The sequence below is a fragment of the Boleophthalmus pectinirostris genome, unplaced genomic scaffold (assembly GCF_026225935.1).
Source record: "Boleophthalmus pectinirostris isolate CB_2022bp ecotype Guang Dong unplaced genomic scaffold, ASM2622593v1 HiC_scaffold_15, whole genome shotgun sequence".
Classification (NCBI taxonomy): domain Eukaryota; kingdom Metazoa; phylum Chordata; class Actinopteri; order Gobiiformes; family Gobiidae; genus Boleophthalmus; species Boleophthalmus pectinirostris.
This window is the reverse complement of record NW_026571070.1, coordinates 29,685,141-29,711,377: the sequence shown is the minus strand read 5'-3', so window position 1 is coordinate 29,711,377 and position 26,237 is coordinate 29,685,141. Positions and strand designations below refer to the sequence as shown.

Below are 26,237 nucleotides of genomic sequence, written 5' to 3'. Positions count from 1 at the left end.
GTGTCTGGATTCCATTGTGTTTAAGTTTTGATCTTTTTCCCAAGAGCACCGACTACCTGCTCCCGCTGACTGGAACACCTGCAGCAAACAGCCACATTTCTTGTTTTCTCTGCACAGAAAAATTTGATATTGTTGAAGCCTTAAAATTAAAATCTTTCCTAGCAAAATAATTCGAAAGTCTTCAGAAAAGGTGTGAACTTCCCCTCAAAAATGCACAACCTGATGTTTCTGGGGGAAATTACAAAAGAAATTCCCATTGACAGTACCAAGATTGAACAGAAACCCAAAACTTGGCAACATAAGGACAAAAATAAAACAGGTGAAACAAGTCTTCCTCTTCCTCCTCACAGAACCTTTTTATTTTTTTTTATTGACCTAAAATCTTGCGTTTTTAGTGTGAATGGGCTCGCCTCTCCGCAGATCTGACATGTAACTTGGCTCTGTGTTGCTATCTGTTGTCTCCGTGGAGATAAATAAGCATAATGCCATACCGTGGAACATTCCAGGCAATATCTTCAACAGAAAAGTTGGAGATATTGTGCACCTTTAGTAACATAGACAGAAGCTGTTTTTTTCTTGCCATTAAAAGTAAACGGTAAAGTTTTAAGAGCCTACCTTTTATGTAGTTTAAATCTAGTTCTTAAATCTGTGTTTTTGTTGTTTTTTTTTTTAGAAATGAGAAAGCCTTGAGGAAAAGAAGAGAAACCTGCATCAGCTTAAAACTCTGGGAAGACAAAAAAAAAGGAAAAAAAAAAAACATTTCCATTATATCTTTCATTTGCTTTAACTGCTTCTACAAACAGCCCCAAGACCAGCAAATACAAACATGATTTATTCATTTACTTTTGTTTGGTTTTAGTAACTGTATCAGCAATACAATTTAATAAAAGGTGCATTATGTAACTTTTATGGTGAAGGATCTATCACATGTTTGTCTCATGAAAACGTTGCTGCTTTGACTGGAATGTTCGGCAGAATAACCATTCTTTGAATAAATCTGCCTTCTGTTTATCAAATTTGCAGGAATTTCTATCGCTGAAAATATTTGGTTTGATAGAGTTGTCTGCTTGTCTCCATGGAGACTGCTAAATTTAATGCAATTTCATGTATATTTTATATGCATTGAGTCTGACGATATGATACATATCATGATATGCATGTGACGATTCATGATATATCTCGATATGTCCCAATACTAAAACATAGGAAGATATTTTACGATTTATCAATAATTACTTCTTTTAATACAGTCAACTAGTCTGATTCATGAGTCGGTTTCACTTTGTAGAAACCGTCTGAACTCGTAGCATTAGGATTCATTCACTTGACAGTTGGTGGGTACTTTTTTTATTTAACCAATCGCTGCTATTTGGTCGTGACGTATGTAACGGGGCTAACTGGTATAATAAGCTTTTCCCAAATCCCGTAGGAAGGACAATAGCGTCTTTCCCTTTGATAAAATTCACCAAAGATTCTCTTTGTTCCGGCTTTAAATCCTCGATCTTGGGAATTGTTGCAAACACAGAATGTCTGGCTCTTTGCTGATTGGCTGGTGCCCGAACTCGCACTTTTTTGGGGTTCTTACAAACCGTCTAGTGTATTCTGATTCCTGACCTAGTCGACTGAAAGAAATGAAATTGAGCGGAGGCAACTGCACCTTCATGAGAACACACTTATATGAAATATAATTCATAAAAATGTTTAAATCATCAGAACAGTGAATGTAAATAATGAATTTTTGCAAAAATTATTATTTAAGACATCGATTCGGATGCATTTTGAATTGATTCGAGAATTGTGCAGTGAAGTATCACGATATATCACTCAATACATTTTTTCTTACACCCCTAATTTTCTGAAACATTGCAGGTAAAATAACGTAACTGACTGTGCCACTGTGACCTCAAATTTTTTATCAAATTCAAGAAAAGAAACTTAAATCTTAACTCTGACAACTTCACAAAGTACAATATAGGTTACACATATAAAATAATGCGTATATTTTTCATCTGCAGATCTTGTTTAGGTTTATGTGATACGAGCTGTTCGCCAAACTCCTTTCTCCTGACTGCTCCGGGGCCCTTGGCTTTGACTGAGTCTGACAGCGCTGTCAAAACACCAGAGGGGCTGCCAGGGCTAATAACACGCTCGCTGCTAATAAATTGTCAAATGAGCTTTGGTGGTGCGTGATCCCATTGAGGAGCCGTAAAACCCAAAACGGAGAAACAGAGGTGAAAAAAACATTCGACTCTTGTATCTGTGAAGGTTTACGGGCGCGGGGCGGGCTGGGGCATGTTTTACAGTAAAGTTGACCTTACATAAAAAATTACTGAAGGCCTATTAGAACGAAATGGAGGAGGATTGGTTTAATATCCAGCTGTGGCCTCGTATGAAGGAGGAAAGACAAGCTTGTTTCAGTGAGGTAGTGGTGAATGGGTTCGTAATGGAAACGTGGAAACTTAAAGGTGCGTTGTGTAAAGGGGTGTTCAGACCAGAGCGTCAAAGCGTCCAGTTTCTATGTAAAGTTTATGTGGACACGCGACTAGAGCGTCCTGCGTTTTTGCGGCACGTCAACCAATCAGGGACGAGTATCCAGTGATGCAGCGACGTTATTATCAGGAAGAAAGACCCGAGAACCAGAGCGAGAGCCACAAACATGAGCGGAGCATAAATATATACGCCACAATCACCGAGCGGCTCGCGAGGACTACGCCAGAACCAGACCAGGACTAAACCAGGACTAGGCCAGGACTAAACAAGGACTAGACCGGGAGTAGACCGAGACTAAACCGGGACTAGACCGGGACTAGACCAGGAGTAGACCGAGACTAAACCGGGACTAGACCGGAACTAGACCGGGATTAAACAAGGACTAGACCAGGACTAAACAAGGACTAGACCGGGACTAGACCGGGACTAAACAAGGACTAGACCGGGACTAGACCGAGACTAAACCGGGACTAGACCGGACTAAACAAGACTAAACTAGACTAGACCGAGACTAAACAGGGAGACTAGACCGAGACTAAACCGGGACTAGACCGGGAGTAGACCAAGACTAAACCGGAACTAGACCAGGAGACTAGACCGAGACTAAGACTAGGACTAACCGGGACTAACCGGGACTAGACCGGAGAGACTAGGACTAGACCGGGACTAGACCGAGACTAAACCGGGACTAGACTGGGACTAGACCGGGAGACTAAACCGGACTAAGGACTAGACCGGGACTAAACAAGGACTAGACCGGGAGTAGACCGAGACTAAACCGGGACTAGACCGAGACTAACCCGGGACTAGACCGGGAGTAGACCAAGACTAAACCGGGACTAGACCAGGAGTAGACCGAGACTAAACCGGGACTAAACCGAGACTAGACCGGGACTAGACCGGGACTAGACCGGGACTAGACTGGGACTAGACCAGGACTAAACCAAGACTGATCCAGTGTCATTAGCGGAGTATAAATATATATACGCCCCAGTCATCAACCTGATCTCCTTCGCTGATGGTTTTATGTCATAAAAACACTAAAGTCTCTCTCAGTCTGGTCTGACATCTTTTCAGGAAAAGAGCGGGACCGGGCTCTTGTTTCCAGGGCAACGGACGTAGTATTTTTGTCCCGTTCGTCCACGGCGTCAAAGACGCGCGTCAGGGGCGTCTAAACTCAAATGCAAAGGCGTCCAAATAGAGGCATCAAGGTGTTTTTTGACGCTTTGGTGTGAACGGCCCTTAACTTTCCTGGTGGAGTGTCAGTCAGATTTTTGTTTTCTCCATTGAGATGTTATTGCTTTGTCTGGAATGTTTCAGAGTATGGCATTAAACCTTTCTAACTTCATGGAAACCAGACCAGACCAAGTTGCATGTCAGATCTGTGGAGAGGCGACGGTAAGTGTTTTTCAGCTATAAAACCACCTGTAGTTGAATAAATGTAAAGTAGAGCTGTTTAATGTCATACTGTGGAACATTCCAGACAGAGCAGTGGCATCTCCATAGAAACAAGCAGGTGTCAGACCCTCCACCATAAAACTTACACAATGCCCCTTTAAATGTCTCCAATAAATTTCATGATCCGTGTTTCCTTTGTTTGTCTTTTGTTTTCATTTTCAATTTATTTTCAATTTAATTTGCCCTTTGCAAAACTAGAAATGTAATTAAAAACTGAGAAAAGCATATTTGTATTATATATTAAGTTACGGCTCAACAACCAAATGATTCCACAGAAACAGAAAGTTAAAACCACACTTCAGAACATCGTCTATGGAGATATACGTGTTTTCTGCCACACTCTGGAAGATTATAACCAAAGAGGGAACATTTCCATGGAAACAAGCAGGAAGAAGGCCCTCCTCTAGGCCAAGCAAGAGTCAGGTTTGTGGAGATGCAAGCCCACTCACTGTAAGTGACTAAATCCAAAGTGAAAAAAGGCAACAACAAAAAAAAAAAAAGTTCCATTATGAGGCTTTATAAATTATTCAGTTAGAGCATTGGTGTCAAACTCATATTCACATTGGGCCAAAATTAAAAACTGGGACTAAGTTGTGGGCCAAACTAAATATTTATTAAAAAATTTCAACAACATCTGCATGTTTTCTCTTCTTTTGAGATATGTAATGTTAAACCTTTTCTTATTCAAATCAAAGTTTAATAAAAGTTGCTTAAACATTGAAGCATAATATGAAATAATAACAACATTTTTAATAAATATTGTCTCTATAGCCGGCAGATCAGCTCTAATACATATTTGATATGATCTTGCGGGTCAAATATAATTATATCGCGGGCCAAATTTGGCCCCCGGGCCAGAGTTTGACATGTCTGAGTTAGAACCTCCATAGTAAGTAGGTATATGCAAAGTTTATCTTCTGCATTTGACCCATTCTTTAGTGCCATGGGACAACTCTTCAGGAGTGGTGGGTGATCCTAGTGCAGCATCCAGGGACCCATCTCTCTATCATCTTCTTGTTTCTATGGAGATGTCATTGCTCTGCTTGGAATGTTCCGCAGTATGACATTAAACAGCTCTACCTTATTTATTGGATTACAGGTGGTTTTATAGCTCAAAAATAGCTAGAAAAACAGATGTTCTGACTGTGAGCGGGGTCGCCTCTCCACAGATCTGACCTGTCACTTGGCCTGATTTGGTCTCGATGAAGATAGAAAAGTTTAATACCATACTGTGAAACATTCCAAAGCAATAACATCTCCATTTGACAGATCCTTCACCAGAAAAGTTACACAATCCACCTTCGAGCTACGAGTATATTCACGATCAGGAGTACTTCGCTTCAAAATGTTCACATTCTTGACAACATCAGAATAAATTGTATCTCAAAACCTTCTCGACATTGCCTTCAACTTCTTCTAACCTGTTGCACACATACCTCTCCATTACACACATCCTTAATAGTACTTGTAGACTTGTGTACTCTCCCCAGCTTTCCCCTTGTACTGCAGTAAACAACCTTATGGGAACTTCCGTGGCGGTTCTGTTTTTAGCTCCTCCACCTCCACCTCCGCCCTGGTGCTTTTCAGATGTTAAGATCCTGATTAGTTCAAGCGAGCGCATTTCGCCGTGTTTTTCTCGGCGCTGACACACAAATAAAGGGAGGTTGTCAGCTAATTTCAACTCAATTTGCTGGTATTTGCTAGCTCCCCGGAACCAATTCTACGAGGTAAGATGTGAGGCGGCGTCGCGGAGGTCATATGATAATCAGGAGATAGCTGAAAACACGGCTGGAATAAGGTTTACCGTGCCGATTCGTGATGATACGCGTTCTTTCACATCACTGGGAGAGGCTTTTTACGCAGGGGAATGCCTTATGAATTGCAGAAAGTAAAAATAAAGATACATTTGAAATACAGAGAACTGTTTTTGAACGATTTTTGGATTTTAGTACTGTATTTTCCGCACTATAGGGCCCACTTAAAAGCCTTTAATTTCATCAAAAAACAACGGCGTGCTTTATAATCCAGAGCGCCTTATATATGAATTTATTCAAGTGTCTTAGTACGACTTTAGTAAACTACAAAGCCGCACCACTTGCAGTATTACGGCTCCCGTAGTCAGGAGCATCAGGAGTAATACATACTGTGATTCCTTTTAATATCAAAATGCACCTGTCAAGAGACACGCTCACAAAGCCCACTTTAAACTCAAGGCTGTTATAACGTGAAAGTGTGAGCTGCGTGGGAGCAGTGGATGAGAGAAAGCAAACACACATTCACCAAGACAGAGAGACAGCACCGAGAGACTTACGCCACGATCTGCCAACGGATCGTGGAGGCCTGGGCTAAGGATCAGTATCAACTGTGGTCCGAGCTTTCACCAACACCAGAATCATCACTGAACTGAACTCCAGGGAACAGTAACCACACTGACTCAGATAATGGACGCCGTAATCGCTGTAATCGCCCAACTGTTTGAAAAAATTATGACAATTTATCGATCTCAGACAGTATTTTTTTACGCGTTACAATTGAACAAAGTTGAGAGTTATTGTGAACGCGTTAAATAAAGTTTGACTGACTTATCTAACTGTTGTGTTTCATTTAATGCGTTTTATAGTCCAGTGCGGTTTATATGTGAAAAAAGTTTGAAAATAAACCATTCAATAACAATGCGCCTTATAATCCAGAGCGCCCTATAGTGCAGAAAATACAGTAACTACTATTTTGCTATACTTACTACTACTGCTACTAACCCTAATACTGATATTAATATTGGTAAAGGACTACTACTACTGCTAAAAAACTATATAAACATCTAGATATTTGCTTTGAATGAATGCAAAACAATGTAAGTGATACAGGGATGCAACGATATTTGGATCTCTTGGTACGATATTATCACAATATGCATGTCACAGTACGATATTTTGGAGGGGCTAATGTAATTATAGATAGGACACTTTTTTGCTTTTAAAATACCTTGACAAGATTTTGGTGTGAAGTACTTTGATCATAATCCCAAGAATTCAAGTCAAAAACATATTTCTTCACGTTGTTTGCACTGAAATGAATCCTGGGATATGTAGTTCCCGATGTTTATAAGCTGTTGCTACTATAAAACCTGCATTTAAGCAAAGGAACTTGTAATTCAATATACTGTGACAGCCCACGATATTATTGTGAGACTTTTGACGATACGATATCACGATATTTTGGTTATTGTTACATCCCTAAAGTGATATAATATATGCATTATTTAGGGTGAGCAATTCATTTTTAAGAGTAAAACCTTCAGAAAGACAAGTATAGATGGAAGGGTTTCATATTATTGTTCTAATGTAGTTTACTCATGACAAACAGATCTGGAGTTGTGTTTCGCTTCATTCACACATGTTTAACACACAAATAAATGCACATACAGGCTTCAAACAAACGGAAAACACCCTGTTCCACCTTGTGATGTCATGTGGTAATACAGGGAGCGCTCTAGTGTGCTTTTAAAAGCCATATAATCATTTGGATCATTTCAGATCTAGAGTTACCATTCTCAACTGAACTGAAGGTAAAAGGAGCTGTTCACTTGAAAACTACCACCTCATGACATCACAAGGTGGGACAGAGCATTTTGAGCTTCGGAGATAAAACGTGTGAATGAAACAAAACACAACTCCAGGTTTGTTTTGAGGAGGAAACTACATTATAACATGATATAATACAGGAATTCTAAGTGTCAGGCTCAATTTCTGTTGTTAGCAGGAATGGAACCGGCAACTCCTAGCAGAAGAGCCTCCTGGGTATCTACTGCAGCCCCTCTTCTGATATTTCAAAGCATTTTTCTTTCACTACTGTTGTCACTACTTCTTTGGGTTAATCCCCTCTTACCACTACTGCATTCATACAAGTACTCCTGTCAATTCACTTTTTTTTTTTGTTATTCAGCACTATATGTATGATTCAGAAATGTCTTGACGAGCTACTTGGAAGGCAGTGGAGAGCTACTGGTATCTCCCAAGCAACAGGTTGGGGACTCCTGGTCTAAATACTTATCGTGGGTGCAGTTTCTTCACAATATTGGGGAGATTTTTGCCATTTTTTTATGAAATCAGGTCAGATTTGAGCTGCAGAGGGTAGAATAAATTATTTCTATGGTTAATTATTGGTTCATTTTGTAGTTTTTCTACTCCAAAAGAAGGTTATCAGGATTATTAATCATGTGAAATCCTCTTTTTGTTAGGTTAAAAATTCAGGTCAACAACGTTTTGATGTTGTTGACCCAAGTACAGTCATAGTGATGTGCAAAGCCAAGAATCATCTGCTCCTTCACTGTCTACAGGAGTGAACTGAACTGAACAGAGAGAGTGAGTATAACCTTAGAAGAACAGGCATCTAAAAAATCTTCTAAAAAATGAAGATAAGAACTAAACAAAAAAAAAGTATTTCTTTTAGAGGAGTTATTATAACCTGCATTATAATTTAAAACGCTTTAAACACTGCAGAAGCATTATGTTTTGAAAGCTATAGAGCTCTGGAATGAATGAACTATGCATTCATTTTTTATTTATTTTTTTGTCACTTATATATACAGTAAGTCCTAAGTGAAACTGTAAATTCAAACTTTTCTTTCTTGGAATACCTTCATTGTTAAACAGGATCAGGCATTAGAAGTACTTTTTACTTCAGCCAAAACCCTTTCAGTCCTATTGTTTTTGTCGTACTGCAAAATGACAGAACAAACTACTACTACTACTACTACCACTACTACTACTATTTATTTGTTGCATCTCAGGCCTTTTAATGATACTCTCCATTTAAAATATTTTACTGGAATTATCCTGCTTTATATCCATGGAATAAAGTAGTTTCATCTTCCTCTTTAATGCATTTACTTAACACTACAAAAAAATAAATTAAAAAATCAAGTCAAGTTAAGATGACTTGAATTCAAGTTTTATCATGACTTGAGTAAATTTCACTTGACATGTAAAATGATCTGCCAGTGGAATAAGACTTTTTGTACTTAAAATATGAAAATACATCTTGTTACACTTCAAATAAGAAAAAACAACAACTTTTTGGGCTTAAAATAAGAAACAAAATCGAGTTTTGCTTGAATTAAGAACAACACACTTATTCCATTTGTCGATCATTTTACTTGTCAAGTTGAATCTACTCAAACTCTACTAGATTCATATGTTCTTAGTTTAAGTCATTTTAACTCACCTAGCTATTGTTTTTTCCAGTGCAGTATTCTCTGTAGGGTTATAACGCGCTTCATCATTTGTAACCATGAAGTGCCTTGCCCAAGGACACAACCCCATCACGAGGCAAACTACACGACTCTTTCGGAGCGACTCGGCGCCCTCCCTCGTTGTTTACGCGCCAATATCACAAAGGATTGCAATTTCCCTTGTACCGCCCTTCTGTATTGGACAATAAAAGTTCCATTAGGTTTCATTCAGAAATGCAAATCACTGTTTGTATTTGTCATGACGGCGAAGCGACTGCCGCGCTTTCACCAGCTCCGGCGTTTTCCTCTCTTTGAAAATTGTAAACAGCACCAGTCGACGTTATTATATCTCAAAGGCAGAGAGACAAATATTACTGAAGCTGCACTACACCAGATATGCAAATGAAAAATGAAGGAGGGGCCGCAAACAACGCTGCATGCCTGTTTTCAAAATCAAATCGGAAAAAAAATATAAAAATCGCAAGGGGCTAATCCGGTCCCTGCCAATGTTTTTATGTATTTTTTTCCGTACGGTGCTATCACTTTCTCAAGGCGCGCAACCTCAAACTCGCGACGCGCTTGTATCTATAATTAGCATAGCGCACTAAGCTAGGAGTGCTCAAATAAGACTAGCGGAGGTGACAATTTGCAACAGGCATGAAAGCAAGTAGAAGGTGATAATAGTGTTTTGGAACGCTAGGAATTATGCATTAGCGTTTGGAGTATAGTGACTTTGAAACTGCGGCGCGCGTCGAGGTCTTACAGCGGTTTTAATTCGGCGAAATGTAAATGAAGTCGTAAACAGGCACCTTTCTCTTTTGGGAGCAAAGCAGGTTGTGGAAAAAAAATAGAGATTATAGGATTTTGACGTCACTTCTCAGAGAAATTTTAAGTTAGTCTAATGTTAAAGGTGTGTTATGTAACTTTTGGTTTCTTCTTTTTTCTATGGAAATGTCATAGCTCTGTCTGGAATGTTCCAGACATTAAACAGCTCTACCTCATATTTATCTTAAATCTATTAAAGTACAGCTGTAAAATACCTATAAAAGCCACTATTCTGGCTGTGGGCAGAGTCACCTCTTCACAGATCTGACCTGCAACTTGGTCTGGTTTGGTCTCCATGAATAGAAACGTTTAATGCCATACTGTGAAACATTCCAGACAAAGCAATAACATCTACATGGAGAAAAAAACTTTGTAGAGGTGGTACACAGTCTGCATGACTCCAAGGAAATAGAAAGTTAAAATCGTACGACAGATACGTTTCGTGCTATACTGTGGAATATTACAGTCAAAGGAACATTTCCATGGCCAAAAGGCCAAATTGGAGTCAGGTCTGTGGAGATTAAACCTCTTTTTGTGTTTTTCAGGGCCAAAAAAATAACAAAAAAAAAACATCCAAAATGGATAAATGGTCTATTCTTAGGCTAAAAAGTTACACGGTGAAACTTAATGAATTCAAACTGATCATTGAACTTCTGATTGCCTTACGTACATGAGTGGATTCAGCAGACCAGATAACCTTGTCTTATCTAAACCTCGTTAGCCCCAGGCAGCAGACGTGCTCCTCGGGCTCGGTCACATATGGTCACACCGCGGCTGGAAAAAGGTCAGGGGCCCCGAGGTGATGGCTGTCAATCACACACACTGCACGGGGATCATCCTGGTTCAGAATAACAACCGATGGGACAGAGACCGGGGCAGCCTCCAGGAAAGAGTCTGCTCACATGTACCACCAGCGGGAAGTCAGCTATCACAGAAACAATTCACAACTAAATATTATATCCACACAATTAAAAGGTAAGCTGGCTGAAATCCATAAATATTCTTAAAATGTCTTTATTCACAATTGTTTTAAACTACTTTCAGACACCTGAGCTGTGCATTTTACATTTGATTCAAAATCGTACTGATATAAGAAATAAGTTAAAGTTTCTTATTTCTGTTCAAACAAAAGACGTAGTTTGCCAGAAGCAGTGGTGGATGAAATACTCAATTTTGTAACTTCAGTAAAAGTACAGATACAGGGGCAAAAATCACTCAAGTGAAAAATAAAAATAAAAAGTATCACATGAGAAAATCTACTATTAAAACTACTGAAATACATGCTTAAAAATGTACTTTGAAGTAAAAAACTCATCCCCTGATGTTCAAATAATGCTAAAACGGTAAATACAATCTGATTGAATAAATTAGTATTAGTATTAGTACTAATAAGTACATGTATTTTATTGTACTCATAAAAAAGTATTTTAAAAATTGCTCATCTTTCAGTGAAGTCTGGGAAACTTGGGTACTTTACCTTACCTTACTTTATGTTACTTTACTTTACTTTACCTTACTTTACTTTATTTTACTTTACCTTACTTAATTTTTTTTAAACTTTACCTTACTTAATTTTTCTTTACTTTACCTTACCTTACATTACCTTACCTTACCTTGTTTTACTTTACTTTATTTCACGTTACCTTACCCTACTTAACTTTACCTTACTTTACCTTTCCTTACTTTATTTTACTTTACCTGACTTTACTTATTTTGCTTTACCATACTTTACTTTGTTATACTTTGTTGTACGTTTCCTTACCTTACCCTACTTTACTTTATTTTTGTTTACTTTACCTTAACTTACTTGATTTTCCTTTACCTTACCTTACTGTACTTTATTTTTATTTTAGATTGATGGGGGTATAAGATCTCACAGAGCAAACCTACTGTTGCACAGGAAGAACATGCAAATACAAAAGTCTTGTCACTAGCTACTAAAGGCTCAAAACCAAATTAGTTCCATTCTGTCCCGAACCTGTCACAACCTCTCCACTTTCTTCTCCAAACCCTTTTTTGACATCATTTCGTTTGCCGTTTCAAACCTCTAAAAAAACGTTCACGGCGCTGTTCCGTTGCATCAGACATTCCCGTTGACATGCCGGTTATGAACGCTACAACCCCCTAGCGTCTTCGCGATGTACCATGACCGCGAAATAACACAACACAACGTACGCGCGGGGGGACTGACGAGGATTACCCGTGATCCGAGGATAATGAAAAAAAAAAAAAAAAGTGGCGACGCGAAATTAAATTCTAGGTAGGTAAGGGAGGTAGCGCTAGCATCACTGACTGTTGTGTTAGCTAGCCGACGGATTGCGGGAGAGAGGCGGAGGGTCTCGCGGGACGAGCTAGGTGATAGAAATCCGGTGTGAAATTCATTGTTGCTGTGGAGGCATGTGTCGCGCGTGATAAGTACAGATGAAGAAGAGGAAGTGCATGCATAATGGATGGAGCGTGCGGGGGAACGAGGAGTGTGAGGTGTAAACAAAGGAGCAGAGACGGTTAGTGATGTTTGAATGGACGAGTGAAGGACAAGGGAAAGTTGTAAAGAGATTTTCGACAAAGACAGAGACAGACTTTGACGACTGGACTCAGATAGGAGACATAGGGAAGTCCGATTCTTATGAGGGATACGGACACTGGAAAATAGAATGGATCAGATATTGATTCTGGATCTTCTGATGCAAATCCGGTTCCCAAATAACAGAAGCATATCGTCACCAACTTCAACTAAGTGAAGACAGGAATGTCATACCTCAGAACATCCACAATTCAGTCGCTGAATTTATTTTACAATCCAAAAAGATACCAAGTACTTCAACACAATTTATGACTTAATATCAGTAAATAAAGGCCTATAGAATTCAGTTTGCATCAAAGGAGCAGAGACGGTTTGTGATGTTTGAATGGAAGAGTGAAGGACAAGGGAATGTTGTATAGAGATTTTTGACAAAGAGAGAGACAGACTTTGATGACTAGAGTCATTTAGTAGATGTAGGTAGGTTAGATTCTTATGAAGGATGCTGATACTTGAAAATAGAATGGATCAGATATTGAATCTGGAGCTCTTGATACAAATTTGGTTCCCAAATAAACAACTTCAACTCAGTGAAGATGGACATGTCATACCTCAGAACATCCACAATTCAGATGATTAATTTATTTTATAGTCCAAAAAGATTCCAAGTAGAGCTAGCTCAATACAGCCAAAATGAAAACTGACACAATTTATGACTTAATCTCAGTAAATATATATAGGCCTATAGAATTCAGTTTTCAATAACAGAGCAGAAACGGTTAGTGATGTTTGAATGGATGAGTGAAGGACAAGCGAAAGTTCTAAAGAGATTTCTAACAAGGAGAGACAGACTTTGACGAATGGAGTCATATAGTAGATGTAGGTACGTCAGATTATTATGAGGGATGCTGATATTGGAAAACAGAATGGATCAGATTTTGACTCCGGATCTCCTGATACAAATTAAGTTCTCCGAATTGTCATGAATTGGGAACAGAAACTCATTTTCATCAATTTCAACTAAGTGAAAATGGATATGTCATTCCTCAGAACATTCACAGTTCAGATGCTGAATTTATTTTACAACCCAAAAAGATGCCAAGTAGCGCTAGCCCAATACAACCAAAATGTTAACTTCAACACAATTTATGACTTAATCTCAGTAAATATATGCCATGGGCCTATAGAGTTCAGTTTACAACAAAGGAGTAGAGGTGTTTGAGTGGACGAGTGAAGGACAAGAGAAAAGAGATTTCTAAAAAAATGAGAGAGACAGACTTTGACAATTGGAGTCATCTAGTGGATGTAGATAGGTCGGATTCTCATGATGGATGCTGACATGTAATAGAGCAGATATTGATTCTGGATCTTCTGAGACAAATCAGGTTCCCAGATAACAGAAGCATATTGTCACCAACTTCAGCTGAGTGAAAATGGACATATCATACCTCAGAACATCCACTATTCAGACGCTGAATTTATTTTACAATCCAAAAAGATACCAAGTAGCAAACGTGGTATCACAGACTGACAATTATGGTCATATAGTAGATGTAGATAGGTCAGGTTCTCATGAGGGATGCTGAGATGTAATAGATCAGATATTGATTCTGGATCTTCTGAGACCGGTTCCCCTATAAGTCATGTATTGGAAACAGAAGCATGTTGTCACCAGCTTCACTTAAGTAAAGATGGACACTCATTTATATTAGAGGGGCAAAAGATACCAAGTAGTGCAAGCCGAAAACAGCCACAATAGAAATTTCAACACAATTTACACAATTGACTTAAACTATAGAGTTCAGTTAACACTCCAGTAAATCTTGGTGTTGGTTGAGCGAGTATCAGTAAACACTCAAGACCAAGTTTTGTTCTTCTCAAAAGGGGAAAGAGGAGAAAATGTAGAGGCTGAGGAGGAAGAGGGTTCTACTGTTGCAGAGTATCACTGCTTGAATGAAACTGCATGGGTTGAATTTTATTACCTCTACTTACTGTCTATTACTGTCATAACTCATTTATAGAAGTTCTCATGTTGTTTAAATGGACGTATTCTGTTGGCTTGTAGATAACTCATATGGGAAAACAAAAAATGCATATTATGAAAATGTGTGATTATTGTCTTCTTTTAAAAACACGTGCTGAAATATTAGCTCACATTAAATCCAAAAACACAACCATGGCATTGAAATTAAACAAGATATTTCATTTAATTGTTAAAATCAATAAGGATAAACAGAATGCATTGACAGAAAGAGTTATAGATGTTCATCAGAAGTTAAAAGTTTGAGCTATCAAATCAAAAACTATGTCATCTTTACAGGAACCTTACGGCCAAAACTGCAAATTCTCAATTCCATAAAGTCAAACCAAAGACAATCTAAAAATACGGCATCTGCTGAAGGCCAGACTTCCAATTCCACATTTACAAAATAGAATTACCACAACTGTTAAAATATTATAACATCTCAAAGTCCAATTTCAAAAGTCCAAAGAGTTTACACATAAAATCCGCCAGTTTCTGTATCAAAGATCATGTCGTCATATCATAATTTAAAAAAAGCCAGGTGGACCGAAATTAAACCGCAACAACCATATTCCAACGCCATTCCTACCTTTCCGCAGCGGGAGGGCGTCCGTTGCGGTGCTTGTTGACCTTGGCGTACACGGCCTCCACGGGGGGTCCATTGTCCTGGTTGTGGAGGGGCGTGGGCGGGCTGTCGGGGCTCTGGGGCAGGTGGTAGTGGTGGTGGCTGTGGTCCAGGCTGCTCCCGTCCACAGAGGAGTCCAGGGACCCGATGCCGGCGTAGGTGTGCTCCTCGTCCGAACTGAGGGGGGGGCTCACCACGTCCTGGATCTCGGCGTATTCCCGCTCCTTGGCCTGGCGTTCTCGGAGTTCGCGCGTTTTGGCTTGGATTCTGTTGGAAGACAAGAGAAGATGTCGATATTACAGATCAGACAAGATACAGGTTCCACAAAACGAGATGTAATACGAGATCGACAGGAACGAGATAAGATAAGATAATTCTTTATTGTCTGCCATGGAAGAAATTTGTCTTGGGAAAGGAGATCACACGCATTATTACAAAGACAGAACAACACAACAACAAAAGCACCACATAAACACATATAGAACAGAATAGAATAATAAGAGACCAAGTATGACCACGAGTGATGCACGAACAAGAACCTTTGAGTCACTCTTTACAAGCAAGCCCTTGTATCTTGCATTCTTTTAATAATTGCACATTCCCTAAGCCTATGTGCAGTTTTGATTGCACCTTCCCTTGAACTGTGTGCAGTTTTTGATTGCATTGCACATTCCCTTGACCTATGTGCCGTTTTGATTGCACATTTCCTAAGCCTTTTACTTTTATTTTTTAACTGCACTGTCTGAGTTTAGCAGATTAATGACTAATGGCACAAAAGAATATTTGAATCTGTTCAGTTTACAGTCTGGGACCCTGAACCTTCTGCCTGACGCCATTAACTCAAACTGACTGAAAGAACATGGGTTGGGTCACTGGCACCTTCCTACCGAACAGTCTCCTCAAACATTTGCGGAAGTGAGCTCGGGGCCACATCTGTTATTTTACCTGCTCTTTTAGTCAAAGTAAAAATCTGTGATTTAAGTTTGACTGACTGGTTACCAAACCATGTTGACATGCCGTAACGTAAAACTGATTCCATACATGCTCTGTAAAACATCAGCATTACATTTGTATCCACACATGTAACGAGACAAGATTTTGTTTTAATAAATGTGTGTTCAGTCATGTTCAGTTCACAATTTTGTCTTAACTTTTTACTATTTAATATATAGTGTGATGAAAGATGAACTATGTAGCTTCTTGGTTTTTAGGGTCCATCACCTGCTTATTTCTATGGATATGTCATTGCTCTGCCTGGAATGTTCCACAGTGTGACATTAAACAGCTCTACCTTACATTTAGTCACTTACAGGTGGTTTTAGAGCTCAAAAATACCTCAAACACATGGATTCTGACCTGACCTGTAACTTGTCTGATTTGGTCTCCATGAAAATAGAAAAGTTTAATGCCATACTGTGAACTATTCCAGACAAAACAATAATATCTCCAGGGATAAAAGTTTGACAGACCCTTCACCAGAAAAGCTACACAATGCGCCTTTAACAAAATACTATAAAAGCTAGGACCCTATTTCGAGCCCTTCGCTGTGAGCATCACCGTGGCAACAGGTAAACAAATTAACTAGTGGTAGGAGGGAATAGCTTCAAGTAAAACAGAAATACAGTAAGTAATGTCTTTAACATCCATGCTCAGCCAAAAGATTATCACATTTAAAAGAGAACTATTTTCAGTTTGTGAGACCATGGTATAAGTGGATTAAACAACTCGCAGCACTGAGTTACACTGTTTTAACACACTGCTCAGAGTTGTTTAATCCTTACTTGTCACATTTGTGTTAGAGCTCCCTCTGCTGACAACAACAGGCATGAACTATTAGAAAAAAGCCTTTAAGCAGCAATTTAACAACAGGGCATCACATAAATCCATATGAACACAAATAAATGATTATATACACTATATGTAGAGTGAATGAATGTTCCACAGTATGACATTAAACTTGTCTTATTTCTATTTAGACTAGCAAGTAGGGCTGGGTATCATTAACAAGTTGCTGATACGATACATACCTCGATACATAGACCACCATCATATCTTGATACAGTGAGCTTTCAGTTCAACACGATATATTTCAAACTGATTTGATATGGTTCAATAAAAAATAAAGGCTAAATCAAGGCTGTGATACTTCTCGTGCAAAGATCATATGAAACAAACATTTTAATCCTCAAAACAGTGAAAATGTGTCACATGAATGAGTTTCCTTCCTCTGAACAAACAACAAAACTGTAGCTGTAACAAAATAATTTAGTAAAGTATACCAGTACGATACCAGTATCAATACTGTGGGCTGCTGTGTCAATATCAATACAGCAGCCCACAATATTGACACTGTATCATCACATTAAACGATACATTATATCAATATTTCGATATTTTTGCACACCCCTTTAAGCAAGTAACACCACCAAGTCAAGACAGATAGATATTTTGAGCATAGAAACACATGTAATTAACTGCGGAATATTCCAGGCACAGCAATGACTAGTGACTAGAAAAGTTACAAATCGTACCTTGAACATAAAATTTCAATAAAACCATCCCAAATGAGCAGAAATACATTACATTTCCAATTTGGAAAAGCAAAAAGAAAAAACATACTGATTTAAAAGTGCACTATGTAACTTTTTGGTTATGGGTCCATCACCTGCTTGTTTCTATGGATATGTCATTGCTCTGGAATGTTCCACAGTATGACATTTAACATCTCAACCTTACATTTATTCAATTACAGGTGGTTTTACAGCTCAAAAATATCTACAAAAACAGGCATTCTGACTGTGAGCGGGGTCCCCTCTCCACAGACCTGACCTGTACCTGGTCTAGTTTGGTCTTCATGAAGATAGAAATGTTTAACGCCATACTGTGAAACATTCTTAAGCAATAACATCTCCATGGAGAAAAGCATTTGACGGAACCTCCACCAGAAAAGTTACACAATGCACCTTTAAAGTAAAACTATCTAAACAAGCAGTGCAGTAAGTACATTTTATAATTCTACGGCATACTTTTTTTTTTTTTTTTTTGCATATCAGGAATAATATGAAAATGTCAAAAGAGAATTCTCAAACTACTAAAAGGGAAATGGTTTTCTTTTCAACTTTCAAGCCTTCAAACTCTATAATTTAACATTTTTATATATATTTTTTTTCAGCCTTTCCGTTGGTTCTTAGTTCTAAAACATACAGTATTTCACCGTGAATAACACAGTATGAGGAGAATGCAGTAATTTGATGTAGTTGGAGTGGTTTCCGGTGCTCTTCAAATGCCTCTGCTAATGCTTCTTTTCTTAGGCTTTGTGCATGTAGCATCCCGGTTGCTATGGCGACGCGTGGTTATTACTTCCATACGAACAGAACATTGAACACGCTTGTTTCTCTTACGGAAGTTTGTGAAGTGGTGAAGAAAGAACAAGTGCTTTGGAAATGTTCCGAGAGAGTTACTCATTTTTTCGACAATATTTCAAGGTAAAAATATAAATATATATTTAAAAAAATCGTTGAACCTTTTTGAAAATGCAGCACCCATTGAATTTCAAGGGCGACTTCGTCATCGTCCTCTCATAGCAAAATCACAAAAACTTTATAGAATTTTGAAAACACAATTATTTTCTTGCTGTAATCTACTTTTTTAAAGAATCTGAAAATGTAAAAAAAGAATAATACAATATAATCCCTATATTTTTTGGTCATAAAATCAGACAAAGTTTATGATGACATAATAAAACTGTGATACAAATTACAATGTGCTTCTGTTGAAATATTTTAAAAAGTAAATTTGCGATTGTCATACTGAACATGATAATTTCTACAATGGTGACTGGTCCCTTGAATTCCCTGTATTACAATGAATGAATAAATAAATAAATAAATGAATGAATAAATAATGAAAATAATTTTGCTTATACAGAGGTTTCAGCTTCCTGTTATATGCAAGATTTTTCCAATACATGCATCACGAATTTCGGACTTCCGGTCATGGCGCAATGCATACTGGGATGAATTTTTCGAAAAAGTGAGCATCAAACCGCCATGTTTGATTTTCCACTGTCAAAGCCGATCTTTTCAAATCTTTTGAACCATATCGCTTTTGTTTCTGGTTCTGATATTGTCATATTTTAGTTTTGGGATTCAGACATCGTAATTGTGTGGTTGTTGAATGTTCTAAAAGCAGAAAACAGCTCGAGAAACGGGCTTCAGAAGTTTGCAAACTCCATAGATGCAAAAGGGAATCAGATGTGTGTGACTGCAAACCTCTGTTCAAACTGTTTCCCTTCTCAACGGAATTGAAAAATAGTGAAAGGCGAAGGCGCTATGGCAACTACGTGTGTGCAAAAATATCAAAATATCGATACCGTATCATTTAATATGATACAGTATAGATATTGTAGGCTGCTGTATCGATATATTGCCAAGAGTATTTTTTGGTATATTTTACTAAATAATTTGGTTACAGCGCTACAGTTTTGTTGTTTGCTCAGAGGAAGGAAATGTTTATGCAGCACATTTTCACTGTTTTGAGGATTAAAATGTTTGCGTTTCATATGAACTTTGCACAAGAAGTGGTTTCACAACGACTTTGAGTGTCAAAGCCGTGATTTAGCCTTTGCTTTTTATTGAAACATATTGAATCGATTTGAAATATATTGAATCAAAAGTACACTGTATCGGGGTATGTATGGTATCGTGGCCTGTGTATCGAGATATGTATCGCATCATGGGCTGTGTATCGAGGTATGTATGGTATCGTGGCCTATGTATCGAGGTATGTATCGTATCGTGGCCTATGTATCAAGGTATGTGTCATATCGTGGCCTATGTATCGAGGTATGTATCGTACTGGCAACTTCTTATTGATACCCAACCCTGACAACAGTCCTAAATTTTCATGACTCTGAAACCCATGGACAGATTGTTGAAATGACATCTGAAACCTGTTGCTAAAGCTGGACTAGCGGACACTCCTTTGTCCCCTGACCCTCCGTCCCTCCCTCCCACACGCTGGTCTCTGTGGGTGGGATGCCTCGTGGACAACAGAGCCTTTGACTGGGCCTGTCTCTGTCGATGGAGGTGGACAGAGGAGGATGTGACCTCTCATTATTCTGACCCGGAGCCTTCACTAGATCCAGATGTGCTAACTGTGCCAGAGGACACGACACACATGTACACACATACACGCAACTGCTATTCTGGGAAAAAAAGGATCAGTCAATGTTTAGCAAATGTAATGAACTAATTATACTGTATACCATATTTTTCAGACTATAAATCACTCTAGATTTTAAGTCGCACCAGCCAAAAAATGCATAATGAAGAAGAAAGAAAACATATATAAGTCGCACCGGACTATAAGTGGCACTTTTTGGGGGAAATTTATTTTATAAAATCAGGGACCAGGAACCAGCATTTCATCTTTAAAGGTGTTTGTGTTCAGATTTCTCAGTTGTCTTAATAAATTTGTTTAAATTTTTAAATTTTCAGTGGTACAGAAGTAATTGTGAAATTGACTGACATGATACAGACAGGACAGAGGCTCTTTCTGCAGGAGACATGCGCAGTAGAATGAAGTGACAGTTGTACAAGAGTAACAGGAGTAGCAGATAATGACACACAACACCAGTGCCTCTCGCCGCTTCAGTGTGAAAATTTTGAATATATAAGTCACACCGGAGTATAAGTCACAGGAAACACCCAAACCATGAAAAAAAATGTGACTTATAGTCCGAAAAATACAGTATCTATTATTTTTAGGATTTCAGGCATAGTGGCAAGGCTGTGCGCAAATGAGAAAAATAATCTTGTGAAATTTTTTTTCTCACCATTTTGATCAGACAAAGAAAGGTTAAGTGCTGGTGGGTTGCGATTTTGAGAGGCCATTGTTCCAAAAATGACAACAAAAACATTAAATGAAGTAAATACAAATTCTGAAGCCAACTTTGGGAACTAAATCTGACTATTTACATCTATCTATTAATGCAAGGAATGTTTGTTGGTTTGTTTGTCTGTTCCATGCATAACTCTCAAACAGCCCATCCGACTGATCTCAGATTCGATGGGTGTTCTCCTAATGTGGGCAGTGCCAATTTTCATGTTGTTAGTGCAAAAAATGCCAAAGATCTGGTCTTACAAAATGATGCCAAAATCTTGTCTTGTGGAAATAGTGTCTCATCCCAGCCCTAGTGGTAACATGTAAACAATAATAACAATAAGTAGGGCTGGTAGTAGTTGTAGTGGTAGTATTAGTAGTAGTGCAAGTATTAGTAGTAGTTGCAGTGGTAGTATTAGTAGCAGTGTTAGTTAGTAGTAGTAGTAGTAGTTGCAGTGGTAGTATTAGTAGTGCTAGTAGCAGTAATTGTAGTGGTATTATTATTAGTAGTATTAGTAGTATTAGTAGCAGTAGTAGTAGTAGTAGTAGTAGTGCAAGTACTAGTAGTAGTTGCAGTGGTAGTATTAGTAGTGCTAGTAGTAGTAGTAGTTGTAGTGGTATTATTATTATTAGTAGTAGTAGTAGGAGTAGTAGTTGTAGTGCAAATAGTAGTAGTAATTTTAGTGGTAGTATTAGTAGTAGTGTTATTAGTAGTAGTAGTTGCAGTGGTAGTATTAGTAGTGCTAGTAGCAGTAATTGTAGTGGTATTATTATTAGTAGTATTAGTAGTATTAGTAGCAGTAGTAGTAGTAGTAGTATTAGTGCAAGTAGTAGTAGTAGTTGTAGTGGTAGTATTAGTAGTAGTGTTAGTAGTAGTAGTAGTAATTGCAGTGGTAGTATTAGTAGTGCTAGTAGTAGTAGTTGTAGTAGTGTTATTATTATTAGTAGTAGTAGGAGGAATAGTTGTAGTGGTAGTATTAGTAGTAGTGTTAGTACTAGTAGTAGTTGTAGTGGTAGTATTAGTAGTAGTGTTAGTACTAGTAGTAGTTGTAGTGGTAGTAGTAGTAGTGTAGTACTAGTAGTAGTTGTAGTGGTAGTATTAGTAGTAGTGTTAGTAGTAGTAGTAGTTGTAGTGGTAGTATTAGTAGTAGTTTTAGAAGTAGTAGTAGTTGCAGTGGTAGTATTAGTAGTGCTAGTAGTAGTTGTTGTAGTAGTATTATTATTAGTAGTAGTTGTAGTAGGTGTAGTGGTAGTATTAGTAGTTGTAGTGTTAGTAGTTGTAGTGTTAGTAGTAGTAGTAGTAGTAGTAGTAGTGGTAGTATGTGCTAGTAGTGCAAGTAGTAGTAGTAGTAGCACATCCATCAACAGGAATATGGGGACCCGGGGCAAGAAGTCTTCCATGGACCCCACTTGAATATAAATGAATAGTTGGAAGTTTCAATTCTAGGTCCCTAAGAACCTGGGGCCCCGGACAACAGACCCCATTGCCTCCCTCTGTCGAGTCCCCCGAGTACTAGCAGTGATGGTGGCAGTACTGGTGGGAGGTAGTACCCCCTCTGGCCTTAAAAATGTGAACTTTCTTATAAATGGATTCATGTTAGTCCAGGACACATCTGCAGCCTGCCCGTCCATGAGGTTCCCCTTGAGTTTTCTCTTTTCCCACTGTTTTTCTTTTTTTTGTTCGCGTGTCCTTGCTGAGAAAGAGGATTTGCTTATTTTCTATGAATGCTGTAATCTGTTTATTCTGTTATCTGTTATTGTTCAATGTCTGTTTGACAGTTTGATTTTCTAATTTTCTGATCTTGTTAAACCCTTAGAAGTAACTGCTGCTGCGATTTTGGGCTTTACAAAAATAACTGAATTGAGAAGTAGAAGAGGTAGCAGTAGTAGTGGCTATAGTAGTAGTATAGTAGTAGATGTAGTAGTAGTAGTAGTAGCATCAGCATATTGATAGTCATATGTCTTGTAGGTCTTTAATCAAAAAATCTTTAAAGTATATGAACAAAATAGGCACAAACTGGCAGGTTGCTGCAAAGATAAACTGTACTTGTTAAACTTGTACTGCTATAAAAAAAAAAAAAAAAAACATACAATAAAACAAACATACAATAAAAAAAACACAATAAGGAGAATGATACTTTCTAAATTACAAAAACTAAATGCATTTGGTTCCTTTGTTTCCCTGTTCTTCAATTCTTTGCAATATCTGTTGAAATTTAAAAGCTTCTAAATTCTCAGTTTTCAGTGCAATGCATAAAGGTACATTGTGTAACTTTTCTGCTGGAGGTTCTAGAGGGTTTGGCAGCTGATTTAACTTTGTGGAAACCATCTGACCACGCAGCATTAGGATTCGTTCGCTCGATGGAAGGCTGGTACTTTTTTCATTTAACCAATCGCTGCCATTTGGTCATGACGTATGTAATGCACCACTAAAGAGGCTAACTGGTATATTAAGTGTTGTCGAAGTTTTCAGCTTGTCCAAGAAATGGTGGAAGTAAAAGGCTGGAGACCAACTGGACGTCTTAAGCAGGAGAAGTTTATTTACCATCAATAATACGGCTCGGGTATAGTATGATTTCAAAAGTGAACATAGTGTGATCATTCATTGTTCTAGTCACTTGATTATGCTTTTCAAAAGGAGGAGGTTTATAAAATAAGTGTGGTGAGCCTATGAAGGTCAGTAGGCACCGGTTAGACAGAAATATGCCACAATTGAGATAATGGTATGACAATGGTGCCAAGAGAAGATCATGGTGTAAATATAGCTTTTGTGAGTCAATGTTAAACTGAGATGTACGTGGAAGATAAATTACTTAAATTCTCTCACATTAAGCTTGTCTCAATTCCCGTAGGAAGAAGGGCAATAACGTCTTTCCCCTTGATAAAATTCACCAAACATTCTCTTTGTTCCGGCTTTAAATCCTGGATTTCGGGAATCGTTGCCAACACAGAATGTCTGTCTTCGTCTACATCCATCTTGGCACTTTGTTTACTGTTGTGCTGTACCACAAAAGGGACCCAGACAGACGCGACGAGTTTGACGTCACGGCTTCACGGCTCTTCGCTGATCGCTGGTTTACAACTTCCGGGGTTCTTGCAAACCTCGTCTAGTGTATTCCGATTCCTGACCTAGTCGCTGGAGAGAAATGAAATTGAGCAGAGGGACAAGGTAGCGCCAGCCTGATTTGAAGGTTTGTACCACGATAAGGAGAATTTTTAAATTACAACATCGAAATGCATTTAGTTCTTTTGTTTCCCCGTCTCCAATTCTTAGCAAAATCTGTGTTGAAATTTAAAAACTACTTACTTAACTAACTTTTTTCATGGAGAGTTTGGCAAATACTTTTCTCCATGGAGATGTCATTGCTTTGTCTGGAATGTTGCACAGCATGGCATTAAACCTTTCTATCTTCATGCAAACAAAACCAGACTAAGTTACAGGTCAGATCTGTGGAGAGGCGATCATGCTCACAGTTAGAATCCCTGTTTTTCTGTGTTTTTGAGCTCTAAAACCACCTGTAATTGAATAAATGTAAAGTAGAGCTGTTTAATGTCACACTGTGGAACATTCTAAACAAAGCAATGACATTTCCATAGAAACAAGCAGGTGACGGACCCCCAACCGAAAGGTTACACAGTGCGTCTTCTTCCGTTTCCGATTTAAACCTCACATAACTTCGTATTTTGTGCATTTCTCTCGCGCCCTCTCACCATTTGGTCCCCCGGCCTGTTCCCCCGTGACCCGCTGACCCTCCCGGCTGTTCCAAACACGACACACTCCCACTGAAACCCACTTGGACTCCCTCTGGCCTGTCTGTGTATTTTAATAACAGTAATCGCATTCCAGACAATAGTCATTTTTCAGCGGCGGATTAACCCAATTCTCGCTCTCATGCTCGCGCGCTCTCACTCCTTATTTTTAGCTCGGCCTGATCCTGTTTTCTTCGCCGAATGAGATTTTGATGGAGGTATGATGCAATGTAGCAGTTTTCTCCCCGGGCTATAGCGCGGAGACTGGCTTTATTTTATTTTTTGGAGTATGGAAATCTGAAACTTTGATGTTGCGAGGTGTTTGTGCAATAAGAGATTAAAAAAAAAAGAAAAAGAAAAAGAAAAGTAGAGTAAAAAAGAATTATTATGCTATAGATAGATGTTATTCTAGTAGAGTAGCAAAACATGTACGCAAATAAGACTAATGTTACTTCAAAATAGTATTCCCCAAGTAGAAGTAGTGGTCCAAAAATTAAAGAATGTAGAATTAAAAAGTAGTAAAAAGTATTTCTGAAAACTACAATTAAGAGTAACTTAAAGTGTAACTGTGGAACAAGGAACAACGCTTCTATGGAAACAAACAGGAAAAAAAAAAACTCCTCCAGGTCAAATCAGAGCCAGGTTTGTGGAGGTGCAAGCCCACTACAGTTTTTTTTTCTTCACTGCAATAAAAAATAAAAGCTTTTAAATGAGTCTATTTTTGACTAAAAAGTGATATACTGTGATTTTACTGAGCCTGAATCATCCTTAATAAACTTATTGTTCATCAGTGTTTTTTTTTTTTTTGGTTTGGTCCTTCACCTGCTTGTTTCTATGGAGATGTCTTTGCTCTGCTTTGAATGTTCCAAAGTACGACATTAAACAGCTCTACCTCACATTTATTCAATTACAGGTCATTTTATCATTCAAAAATACCTAGAAAAACAGGCATTCTGACTGTGAGCGGGGTCGCCTCTCCACAGATCTGAGTCCTGGTTTAGACCTGGTTTAGTCCTGGTTTAGACCTGGTTTAGTCCTGGTTTAGACCTGGTTTAGTCATGGTTTAGACCTAGTTTAGTCCTGGTTCAGTTCTGGTTTAGTCTGGGTTTAGTCCTGGTGTAGTCCTGGTGTAGTCTAGGTTTAGTCCTAGTTTAGTCCTGGTGTAGTCTGGGTTTAGTCCTGGTTTAGACCTAGTTTAGACCTGGTTTAGTCCTGGCATAGTCCTGGAATAGTCCTGGTGTAGTCTGGGTTTAGTCCTGGTTTAGTCCTGATTTAGTCCTGGTGTAGTCTTGGTTTAGTGCTGGTTTAGTCCTGGTTTAGTCCTGGTGTAGTCCTGGTGTAGTCTAGGTTTAGTCCTGGTTTAGTCCTGGTGTAGTCTGGGTTTAGTCCTGGTTTAGTCTGGGTTTAGTCCTGGTTTAGACCTAGTTTAGAC

General features: G+C 38.5%; 1 protein-coding gene across 1 annotated transcript in view; it reads right to left on the bottom strand.

Annotated features, from left to right (window-relative positions):
- pard3aa (par-3 family cell polarity regulator alpha, a) overlaps positions 1 to 26,237 on the bottom strand; it is an 826,722-nt gene that overhangs the window by 220,845 nt on the left and 579,640 nt on the right. The window contains exon 21 of the mRNA XM_055151054.1: positions 15,137 to 15,439. Within this exon, the coding sequence (XP_055007029.1) occupies positions 15,137 to 15,439 (303 nt within the window). The remainder of the gene's footprint in view (positions 1 to 15,136; positions 15,440 to 26,237) is intronic.